The sequence below is a fragment of the Panulirus ornatus genome, chromosome 10 (assembly GCF_036320965.1).
Source record: "Panulirus ornatus isolate Po-2019 chromosome 10, ASM3632096v1, whole genome shotgun sequence".
Classification (NCBI taxonomy): domain Eukaryota; kingdom Metazoa; phylum Arthropoda; class Malacostraca; order Decapoda; family Palinuridae; genus Panulirus; species Panulirus ornatus.
Window position 1 is genome coordinate 63,356,860 of NC_092233.1, and position 12,500 is coordinate 63,369,359.

Consider the following 12,500-nt stretch of genomic DNA (forward strand, 5'->3'; position numbering starts at 1 on the left):
TTTCCCGCATTAGCGAGGTAGCGTTAAGAACAGAGGACTGGGCCTTTGAGGGAATACCCTCACCTGGCTCAATTCTCTGTTCCTTCTTTTGGAATATTGAAAAAAAAAAAAAAATATTATTATTATTACTATTATTATTATTATTATTATTATTATTATTATTATTATTATTGTTATCATTATCATTTCATTATTATTATTTTCATTATCATTATTTTTATCATTATTATTATTGTGTTATTATTATCATTATTATTATTATTTTTATATTATCATTATTATTATTATTATTATTATTATTATTATTATCATTATTATTATTATTATTATTATTATTATTAATATTATTATTCATAAGATTAAATGAAATGAAGAGTGTTTGTGTAGTGTGTATTATAGTAATGTTTTCTCCCATCTTCCGTCCTTGGTTTCTTTCTTCCCATTCCAGTAAGACTGGATACCTTCTTCCCTCTGTAAGATTAGGGGTTACCTTCCCCTACTGAGGTTGGATGTTTTCTCCCCACACATAAGGATTGGGGACTTTCTCCCCACTTTGTAAAACTGGATACTGTCTTCTCCCAAGTAAGATTGGATGTTTTCTTCCTACCCATCAAGACAAGATACATTCTGCGTATCTTCTGTCTGTTTATCTCTTTGTCTGTCTGTCTATTTTTCTTTTCACGTGCCCTCCCATTTCTCCCTCTCCCTCTCTCTCCCTTTCTTGCTGTCCCTCTCTCCCCCTTTGTCTCCCTCTCGGCCTGAAGCAGCTCCCCGGCAGCCATCATAATATGTGCAGCCGCCAAACTGTAAAAGAAAGCACATTGTTGTGAAACACCCGTTTTCTTTCCTCCACAACTCAACCTGGCTTTATCATCACTCGCACTTTTACACTTGCTTCTTTACAACCTTTTCTGGAATTTTAAGTCTATATAGCAAGGAAACTATATCATGCCATGTTGTATGATATATATCAAGTGTAAAGTTTGTGATTTATTCGAAGAAAAAGCGTATTGTAGTAATTTATATGTTAATTATGCTCATTAACTCCGGGTCACTAGGGAACATGGAGCCAGTCGAGTATTTCGAAGTTTTCGCGTGACCCGCAAATTAGAAAAATGAGATATGGGAGGGAATAAACACGAATAAATTCCACCCCAGAGTGACATAATAGAAGAAAAAATTGCTGCCCATTTGAATGATTTGCGACCAGAGGTTGAAGTCGGGGCGAAAAATAACGGAACACTGGGCTCTGGTGGCAACAGTCTGCTTTAAAAGGTTTCTCTCCCCAAAAGTGGTCTACACTCCCCTTTGTATATGACGTAGTCATATCGCAGGGGAGGGGAGGTTTGGTTGCACAGTCTATTCTTTTTTTCCTTCTGTAGTTAAACCATCACAATCTACCGTAAACATTTTTCGTTTTGTGACGTAGATCATCGTCGTTTAAGGATGTAGTACAGACGGTACGTTTTTAACTCCAGCTGTTTGTACCATTGGCTCCCTGACCATATGGACGACCTGTTGTAAATTGTATATTTCCCTTCTACCTGACCCACAGCCAAGTTAGGGTGTAAACTGTTTACCTCTGGGGAATATTTCTCCGTTCCCCCTTCACTTGCCCCAGGAACCTGGAGACATCTCAGGAATTATTTGCTTAGCACGATATGCTGGTTGCACACTTTGGTTCCTGTTATATCTATATAATTTTCCTCCTGCGTTAGCGAGGTATCGCCAGGAGCAGACGGAGAAAGGCCGCATTCGCTTTCATACATTTTCTAGCCGTCATGTTCACTGCACTGAAATGACAGCTCCCTATCCACAACCAGGCCCCCCAGAGACCTATCACGGTTTCGCCTGGCCATTTCACATGCACTACTTCAGTCAACTGACAGCACGTCGACCCCTGTATACCACATCGTTCCAGTTCATTCCATCCCGTGCACGCCTTTCACCCTCCTGCACGTTCAGGTCCCGACCACTCAAAATCTATTTCGCTTCATCCTTCCATCTCCAATTTGGTCTCCCCTTTCTCCTTCTCCCCTCCACTTCTGACACATATATTCCCTGTGTCAACCTTTCATCGATGTGTTATACAGGAGTCGACGTTCTGTCAGTGGACTGAACCAGGTCATATGAAGCGTCCGGGGTAAACAATGGAAAGGTCTGTGGGGCCTGGAAGTGGATAGGGAGCTGTGGTTTCAATGCATTACGCATGACAGCTAGAGAATGAATGTGATTAAATGTGGTCTTTCTTCGTTTGTTCCTGGCGCTGTCTCATTAACACGGGAAGCGCGATCAAGTATAAGGAAAATAAACTATACATATATATAGCTAGATAGATAGATAGAGAGAAATTCAGCCACAAATCAACCTTACCCCTGTACAGGAAGGTCATGGCTAACGTACATCAAATCCATCCAGAATCAGCTGCGGTTCCCCCACCCATCCTTCACTCCCACTACTACAAGTGATGCAATTGAGACCAAGTACTGTCCTGCTGCAGTCCCTGACGACATAACTTCGGTACACTTCGGTACATTTGTAATGCAAGCACTTACAGACAACAGTAACAAAATCCTTAACATCTGGAAACTTGCAAACATAATACCAATCCAGAGACCCTCCATACTATCCAGCTCCCCCACCTACAACCGCCCTACATCACTTCTCTCCTCAACTTTTATCTTCAGTATCCAAACTCTGTGAAAAAAAAGTGATCTACAACAGATTCAATCAAAATACCTCACTCTCACCTACCTAGCGTGGCTTCAAGACCCAAGCACTCTACTATCAAACTACACACTAAGCTCACACAGCATATCCTATATGGACTCAACCAACCGCAGCCCCCCTCCCGCACATTTGTAGTGGCAATATATACCAACAAAACATTCCACAGTGTCTCTAACATATCGTCACACAACAAATTACTTGACCCCATCCTCCACAACAGTGAGAAAACGACTGGCTTAGTTTCACATGCAGTCGCCAGGCTAGAGTCACTCACAATATGGCTTCATCTCTAAAATGATTAACCTCGACAACAAATTTCCTCAAGGAGCAGTTTGACAGATGTGTTGTCATCACATATGATCATACATACCCTTATCTGTGCATGTGTGTGTGTGTGTGTTTTCCCTGGGCAGACGAGGTTGCACGCTGGGGACTGGCCACCTCGGCGTGTCATGAAGGCATCCCATAATAGAGTTTGCATAGTAATGTTATGAATACATTACGGCGGCAGGCTTAGACCTCGTTATGTTGGACCGTCACCAGGTGGCGGGTTGTACAGTCGACCTCGTTATGTTGGACCGTCACCAGGTGGCGGGTCATACAGTAGACCTCGTTATGTTGGACCGTCACCAGGTGGCGGGTCATACAGTAGACCTCGTTATGTTGAACCTGATGCAGCTTCAGGCTTAAGCTCCACTTACGTTTCCTCCAAGTCAACAACACAGGTGTGGAAACAAATGGGATTTAATTCTGTTTTACGAGATTTATTTTCTTGTAACATTTTATTCTTAGCGTGATATTTTACTGGTTATCCTGATTCACATTTACAGTTGTAGTAGGATTTAGCAAAAGGTAATGTTAACAGCAGGATCTTAACATTTACGTCTTGGAATGTTGATTTATCTGGATTCAACGTCATGTGTCCGTCTCAGTAATATTGACCACCAGTGGTGACCTCTTACCACCCTGAAGCATCGTGTATGTTCCCTTGGTGCACCAGGCTCTGCTTCCCATCTTTCACTCGCTTCCTACGACGCCAAGGAGATATATGAGGAGCAGTCTTTTTCCTCTATCCTCCTGGCGCTTACTCGCTAATGCAGGAAACAGCAATCCCGTTTTTTAACTTTCTTAAAAAAGGAACAGAGAAGTGGGCTAAGTGAAGATTTTCCCTGGAAGGCTCAGTCCTTTGTTCTTAACGCTACCTCGCTAACGTGGGAAATGGCAAGTAGTATGATATATATATATATATATATATATATATATATATATATATATATATATATATATATATATATATATATATATATATTATATATATATACACACACACACACACACACACACACACACACATGTATATTGAGCGTTCTAGGGTTGGCCCTTTGACCTTACCTTTGACCTTATGGCTCTAGAACAAAGGTAAGGTCACTGGAAAATACTGTATAGCTAAGGTCAGCCACGTTCCTGCAGCAAGTGGAAATGTGAAACCCACTAAATGTGACGCCTGATACACTGAAAGCATAGCTTACCAGCCACAGCCAGACTCCACAAACGTCATTCTTTACCTTGATCAGCTTCATGTGCCCTAGTTCATCTCACTAACATCACGTCGTTCCCCGTATACCACATCGATCTCTGTGCTTTTCTCCCTCTCTTCCCCTGGCCTATCAGTCCGATCGTAGTTTGTCTAAGTACCTCCTGGTTAGATGATTACAGTGGAAAGTAACCACAAATGATCGTCGCTTCTGTCTTCATCATACCTAACGATTCTTTTATCACAGAAATTGGAAGCTTTTTTCCAGTCTCTGACAAATATCCACATCAAGACCGAGCCTTCATTAAGATATAGGGAGGGCTATGAAAGAAAAAGACGACATCTGTCTGAAAATCTACCTTTTCGTAGTTATTTGGAAAGACATGAGAAGATAGAGAGTTCCAAAGTTTCGAGGTGTAGGGAAGGAAGCAGTTATCAAAACGGCCCACCCTTGACTTGCCAACAGCCACACAGTAATCATGTAACGAAGCGGCTTGCCGAGTATCGTGTGGTCTAGCTATTATTAGGGGGCACACAAGCAGCCAGCTCTCGGGAGTAAAAACCAAAGTAATACGCATAGAAGAGGGAAAGTGAAGCAACATTTCGGCCCAGGGTTGTGGAGTAGTGAGATGTTCGGGTTATGGAGAAGTGTTATACTCTGGTTGTGAAGTTGTGAGATGTGCGGGTTGTAGAGTAGCGAGGTATCCGGTTTGTACAGTAGTAGAAGAGGAAGGATGGAGTATTCTGGTCTTTTTGGTTCCCTTCTCTCGATCCTGACCACTTCCTCCATCCTTCTAGTTTCCCTCCTCCTAACCCCTCTCCCCTCCATATCTATAGTCGGTCCACCGTTACATGACATTTGCGAAGGCTTGTGTGTCTAGGTGGAGCGCTATCTCGCTGACCTGGTTCTCTCTCTCTCTCTCTCTCTCTCTCTCTCTCTCTCTCTCTCTCTCTCTCTCTCTCTCTCTCTCTCTCTCTCTCTCTCTCTCTCTCTCTCTCTCTCTCTCTCTCTCTCTCTCTCTCTCTCTCTCTCTCTCTCTCTCTCTCTCTCTCTCTCTCTCTCTCTCTCTCTCTCTCTCTCTCTCTTTCTCAATACTTTCCATACAGCACCTGGAGAGTGCCACAGGCTGCAACCTAAGCAGAGAACTCGCAAATACAGCCAATACATGGAACCCTGAGAGAGAGAGAGAGAGAGAGAGAGAGAGAGAGAGAGAGAGAGAGAGAGAGAGAGAGAGAGAGAGAGAGGCGAACCAGGTCCCACGAATTGTAAACCCCGAGAAAACTCGTCGCTAAACCCGACCGTGGAAGTCAATAGTTTACGTGAGGGTCCTAAATATTTATCGCCTCCCGCCCATTGCTTTGTGGACCAGAGAGCAGGAAGGTTGGCAGTGACAACACCCACGGATGGATGGGGGAGGGAGTGTTGGCACGGGTTGTAGGGACGTGGGGGCGGGGAGGGGATGAGGTATGTAGAAAAAGGACGAAGAGGATGGGTGCTGGCAGTGTTGTGCCCACAACTACACAGGAAGGTGTAGTGAGGACATCTGCTGGCAGTGTTGTACAAAGGAATACAAAGTAATTCAAACAGCAAAAGACCAATGGGTCCTTTCCAGGCTGTTTATGATAGTGAAAGATGATGTCAGAAACTCACAGATTACTGTACTGAGAGTAGAAGGACATAGAGATATATCTACCAACCGTTCATGTGACTGTTCTTCCGTCAATGTCATACGTGGAGTTAAAGTGAAATATTAATCAAGATTGTTCCTCAGCGTATCTGTAGCACAGTTTTCATCCAAGCTTTGATCGGTGAATTAATCCATATGTTGTCAGTGTTGTTGAGGAAAAAATACTTCGCTTATTTCGAGGTAAAACTATTCAACGTTGACTTAGATCTGTTACTACGAGTGAGATGAGACAACATGAACCTTAAGTAGCTTCTTAAGGTCGAGATCATCCAAGTCTTTCATGATGTTGACAACCTGTACTTGATCACTTCTAAACCTTCTGTTTGCTAAGCTAAATCTGTTGTAGTCATTTAGTTCGTTGTCATGGCATTTGTTTCTGTCTGGGAATCATCTTGGTAGCTCGATCCTTTACTCTCTATTTTGTCCATATCTTTTTCAAGTTATTTTTCCCCTGTAGAGCAACCAAAACTGAATACAGTATTCAAGCTGGGGACGCACCAGTGACTTGTGAAGAGTGAGGATGATTTCCACAGACTTAAGTTCGAAAGTCTTACTTGTGAATTCAAGAATCTGTGTGTTCTTTCTCCTGCTCACTTGGCTCTCGGTGACCACAGATTATCACACCCAAGTCATTTTCCTCGCTAACCTTTGTTACCCAAACCTTTACACTTATCGTGACTGATGTTCATTTTCCTCTTATGAGACCAGTCCGTCAGTGTGTCTGTGTCAGTCTGAAGCTGCAGACGTTAAATGTCATTTGTTGATGTAGATTTGCAGATATTTTTTGCTTACATTATTTGAGTATCATTTGTGAATGTCGATACATTATGATCAATACAAATACTGTATAGAGAAAGAACAGTGACCCAGCTCTTGTTACGCCCAACAGTTCAGAGGCTTGACCATCAATCGCCGCTCGTTGTTTACGGTCACTCATCCAATTTCGTAACGACCGAACTACAGTTTTGTTCCGAATGGTGTATCTACAAGTTTTTCTCCCAACTGCAAACGTTAAGCTAATCTGGAGCTTTGCCCGTACAAAGTAACTAATTGAATAGATTCCTCAAGGGTTTACTACCTCATTTTCTGCCTCTTTCATTTTCCATGTTAACTTTCTCTCTGTTGCTATAAGGAGGCTACATCTTCAACTTCCTACGTGAAAATGATGCAAAACGTTTTCTTCTCTTGGCTGCGAAAGTGGATGCAGGACATGAGCCGTGTCTTCACTCATAAATACAGTTGCAAAAGAGAAATCCTGCAAGATGTTCGTCATGGCTTCGTTCTTTTGAACCGTCACCGTTTTTCGTAATTCATCAACCTAATGACTGTGTTATATAACTCCTCAGGGATTCTTTTGCTGATATCTTCAATATGTGGTTCATGATGTTGTTTACTTTGACCTGTAAATCTGGTTATTGATCTGTTTCTTATTCACTGCTTCCTTAGACAAGAGGCACTTCTGTATTTAATTGTTCCACCACTTTGGCTTCGTTTTGGCAAAATACCGTCTACTACGCATTGGCACATTTGTTCCTTCCACTGTCTTGAAAGTCTTACTAAAGCGTTTTCAGTAACTAGACTTACACGGGGAGTTGTATTAAGGGAGTCTGCTGGCTGTGTCGTACCCAGACCTACAGAGGGAGACGTAGCGAGGACATGTCCGGATAGTGTTGTACCCAGACCTACACAGGGAGGTATAGTGAAGGCATCTTTGGCAAACCTTAACGCTCGCCTCCACCAAGAAATGAGGAGACATTCCAACAGCTGCCCTTCTCAGCACCTTTCCAATTAAGTCTCTCTTCTTCACGCCTATCACCTAGTACCACTTTCCTACATACCTTAGGTATACCATTGTATGTCCCTTTTTTTAAGCCAGGTTTTCTCGATCACAGATCAGTCCTTTTTTCAGCACACAGCTCCACAAGCTCTTCACCATTTTCATTCACAACATTGCACATCTTGTCTTATATCCGGGTTTTGTTTTCATCTTGTGTCTCTTAGATAAGAGGTGTTGTAGGTCGGGTATTGTATTAGGGTCGTGTTTTGGATGTCTTGTCTCGCAGGGTATAGCACCGTAGGTCAGGTGCCAGAAAGGAAAGTCGTAATTTTAGGATTTAGCTTGTGTGTGTGTGTGTGTGTGTGTGTGTGTGTGTGTGTGTTGCGCAAAGCACAGAGCAAAGCAGACGCATCCCTGCAACACCATCTCGGGAGGTGGTTGAGGGGGAGAAGAGGGGGAAGGAAAGACATATATCTCCTCTCCCCCCCCCGCCCACACAGCCACACCCCAACCCCCCCAGAAGACGCCGCAGGTTGAATGGGTGCCGGTGACCCGCCCCCTCCCCACGCAGGCCCTGGGCCCAGCCTTGTTTACATCTGACACTCGTTCAGTCACCCCTACCCACCTCCCCACGACACACACACACACACACACACACACACACACACACCGCAGTCATCCCCGCCGTCTGGTCTCGCTCCGCCTCTTGTGTTAGTCGTTTACTGTAAGGTGGATGATGGTGGGGCGGGGAGGGGTGTTAAGGTGGTGGACGGGGGTGGAGAGCAGTGTTGAGGTGTTGGGTAAGGGTGAGGAGCAGTGTTAGGGTGATGGTGGGGAGCAGTGTTAAGGTGGTGGTGGGGGTGAGGAGGAGTGTTCAGGTGGGTGGGTGATGGTGGCAGCAGCAGTGGCAAGATGTGGACTGCTCTGTGAAGCTTGATTCCACTAGGGACTTAAAGTTACCTCCACACACCTGTGCCTCAGGCCAGTCCACTGTGTACACACCTGTGCCTTAGGCCAGCCACTGTGTACACACCTGTGCCTCAGGCCAGTCACTGTGTACACACCTGTGCCTTAGGCCAGCCACTGTGTACACACCTGTGCCTCAGGCCAGCCACTGTGTACACACCTGTGCCTCAGGCCAGTCACTGTGTACACACCTGTGCCTTAGGCCAGCCACTGTGTACACACCTGTGCCTCAGGCCAGTCACTGTGTACACACCTGTGCCTCAGGCCAGCCACTGTGTACACACCTGTGCCTCAGGCCAGCCACTGTGTACACACCTGTGCCTCAGGCCAGCCACTGTGTACACACCTGTGCCTCAGGCCAGCCACTGTGTACACACCTGTGCCTCAGGCCAGCCACTGTGTGCACACCTGTGCCTCAGGCCAGCCACTGTGTACACACCTGTGCCTCAGGCCAGCCATTGTGTACACACCTGTTTTTTTGTTTTAAATATCAAGGGCCTCGACCCGCTGTGGCCTGTGAATGTGTCATGGTAACCAACGCCAGTTCTGTAGACCACGGACCTGTGTGGGATGTTACCTACCTTCACACACCTGCCTCTGGTGTTATCTACCTTCACACACCTGCCTCTGGTGTTATCTACCTTCACACACCTGCCTCTGATGTTATGTACCTTCACACACCTGCCTCTGGTGTTATCTACCTTCACACACCTGCCTCTGGTGTTATCTACCTTCACACACCTGCCTCTGGTGTTATCTACCTTCACACACCTGCCTCTGGTGTTATCTACCTTCACACACCTGCCTCTGGTGTTATCTCACTACACAAAGCTGTGCCCGAGGTTTGCAATGATAACCTTGTCACACCGTCAGCCTCGTCAACACTGAGACACATATGGCAGGTGTTGACTGGTTCCTTGGTAATGTTAGATGGTCATCGTCACCTTCAGCGGATCATCAGACCCGAGTTCGAATCCCACCCCGAAGGAATTCAGCTAGACGTCCTTCTCCTGGGATGTCATCCTAATCTGGCACCGAGCCTAGGATGATAGGCATATATCTTCTTATCTACTTGTTCGTCAACACGTAATCTACGCACAATACACTAACACGCAGGTGTGAACTTGTAGTGGAATCCTAAGTGTTGTTGATCCATCAGAAGATCATGACTTCGTTGGTGAGGATCGGTTCTGTCTGCACAGACCGACCCTCCCTCCCTCTCTCTACACCCACACACTTCTGTCTGTTGCTTGTGTCCACCGCTCGTTAAGTGACCACCAGTAAATGACTCATTAGTCCACCTGTTCACGTAGTTTTCGTCTACCCACCCGTCTGTCACCAGTAAGCAGATATATATATATATATATATATATATATATATATATATATATATATATATATATATATATATATATATATATATATGTAGAAAGTCGTCCATTTGTCTTTAAAGAAAATTTACGTTTTCCTTATAGGGTTTCTCAGTAGAGCCAAGAGAAGCCGGCTATCTAGCGGACGCTACCAACCCTGAGAACAGAATCTCTGGTTAAAACAGATGTGTTATGCCTGCACCACGGCAGCGCCTCCGTCAGTAGCAGAGGGCGGTAGTGGTGGTCCTGGCTCGGGACGAGGCTCTGGGTGATGCCAGGTACGCGCAATGCAACAGAAGAATTTTCTGTCTCTCTCTCTCGACCTTAAAAGCCATTAGTGATGAATTAGGAGTAGATCAGTGGATCATGTGATCATGTAGTGAGACGCGAGACTATGAGGAACGAAGGAAAGAGAACATAAGGAAGCGGTAATGACGCAGAACAGACCGCACGAGCTGAGGGAGTGAAGGGAGGAACAAATAAACTAACCAGAACAATGGAGCTGTGACGGGGAACACACACAGCACAACTGAGTCTTCACTGTTTGGTGGGATTCGAACCAGCGTCCTGCAGGTGCCCCAGCCTCCTTCGTCGTCGTCGTCAGGCCTCCTCCTCCGCCGTCATGCACCGCAGCGAGATCTTCTACCCGGCGGAGGTGATCAAGGACTACCAGAGGGACTACGGCTCCCTGGAGGAGGCCAGCCTCCACCCTCTGGTGCACAGGATCATGGAGGAAGAGGAGGACTTCCTGGCCTCCTCGCCCTCCAGCTCCCCGAGGTTCTCCCGCCGGGGCAACCGCAGGGAGATCAAGAAGTACAGGGAGACCACCTCCAGGAGGACGCCGCTGAGAGGGCCCGGCTCGTGGTCCCCGGAGATGGCCAGACCCGCGTCCATGCGCTCCACATGTGAGTTATGATGACGGGTTGCCACTGTACCGAGGGACTCATGGTTGGTACTACTGTATCAGGGGGAGATACTAGGTGGTAACACTGTGTCAGGGGAGACACTAGGTGGTAACACTGTGTCAGGGGAGATACTAGGTGGTAACACTGTCTCAGGGGAGATACTAGGTGGTAGCACTGTGTCAGGGGAGATACTAGGTGGTAACACTGTCTCAGGGGAGACACTAGGTGGTAACACTGTCTCAGGGGAGACACTAGGTGGTAACACTGTGTCAGGGGAGATACTAGGTGGTAACACTATCAGGTGATACACTTGGTGGTAACACTGTTTCAGGGGATACACTAGGTGGTAACACTGTGTCAGGGGAGACACTAGGTGGTAACACTGTGTCAGGGGAGATACTAGGTGGTAACACTGTCTCAGGGGAGACACTAGGTGGTAACACTGTGTCAGGGGAGATACTAGGTGGTAACACTATCAGGTGATACACTTGGTGGTAACACTGTTTCAGGGGATACACTAGGTGGTAACACTGTTTCAGGGGAGACACTAGGTGGTAACACTGTCAGGGGAACATCTAGGCGGTAACACTGTTTCAGGGGAACACCTCGGTGGTAACACTCTGGGGTAGAAAATACATATATTAGTAACACTGCCAGGAAGTGATATACTGAATGAGAACTTCGCCATCATGTAACACACAGATTGGTAGCACTGTTAGACTGTAATACATAGATTGACAACATGACAGAAAACTGCTAACCTTGTTAGAAGAACACACTTAGATTGATGATACTGTTCAAGAGTCCTTCATAGATTGGTAATATTGTCAGGAAATACATGAACTAGTAACACTGCCAGGAAATAATACATAGATTGTTAATACTGTCAACAGATAGTACATTGGTAACACTGTCAACAGGTAATGCAAAGATTGGTAACGCTGTCCAAAGGTAATGCATTAATTAGTAATGTTGTCAAAAGGTAATATGTTGATTGGTAACTCTTTCAGAAGGTAATCATAGATAATACCCAGAGAAAGTGATTCATAGAGTAGTAACACTGTCAAGAGGTAGATAATAGATTGTCAGTATTAGATGGTGCGTGAGGAAGATCATTGGTGGAGGGAGGGAGGGAGGGAGGGTGGTGTGCAGGAGGGAAGTGTGAGGATGGGTGGGATGGATGCCGAGAAGGAAGATGTTTTCCTGTTGTTGTTGATGTTATACGAAGCCTCGTAACATCTTCTCTACCCGTCATGTATGTGCAGCCTCCCTTCACTATCATGTCCTCGCTACCTCCCTTCACTATTATCTATTTCTCTTTCCCCTGCCCGTCTCCCGTGTGTGTGTGTGTGTGTGTGTGTGTGTGATCTCTGTTCTACACCAGGAACATTTCTTCCTCTATCTTTGCTATCTTCAGTGTTGTCTATCATTATTTACAGTTCTCCCTCCTGCTGTGTCGCAGTTCTTCTTTGTTGCATGACTGATGTATTTTGATGTTCTTGGTGATGCTGCTGCCTCCTCCCTCTCTAC

The 12,500-nt window shown here is 45.4% G+C and overlaps 2 protein-coding genes across 3 annotated transcripts in view; both read left to right on the forward strand.

Moving 5' to 3' along the window:
• LOC139751037 (protein SSUH2 homolog) overlaps nucleotides 1-12,500 on the forward strand; it is a 524,722-nt gene that overhangs the window by 196,677 nt on the left and 315,545 nt on the right. The window lies entirely within an intron of this gene.
• LOC139750698 (uncharacterized) lies at nucleotides 10,181-11,682 on the forward strand. The gene has a single exon (XM_071665376.1). The coding sequence runs from the start codon at nucleotides 10,688-10,690 to the stop codon at nucleotides 10,979-10,981; it is 294 nt and encodes a 97-aa protein (XP_071521477.1). The 5' UTR covers nucleotides 10,181-10,687; the 3' UTR covers nucleotides 10,982-11,682.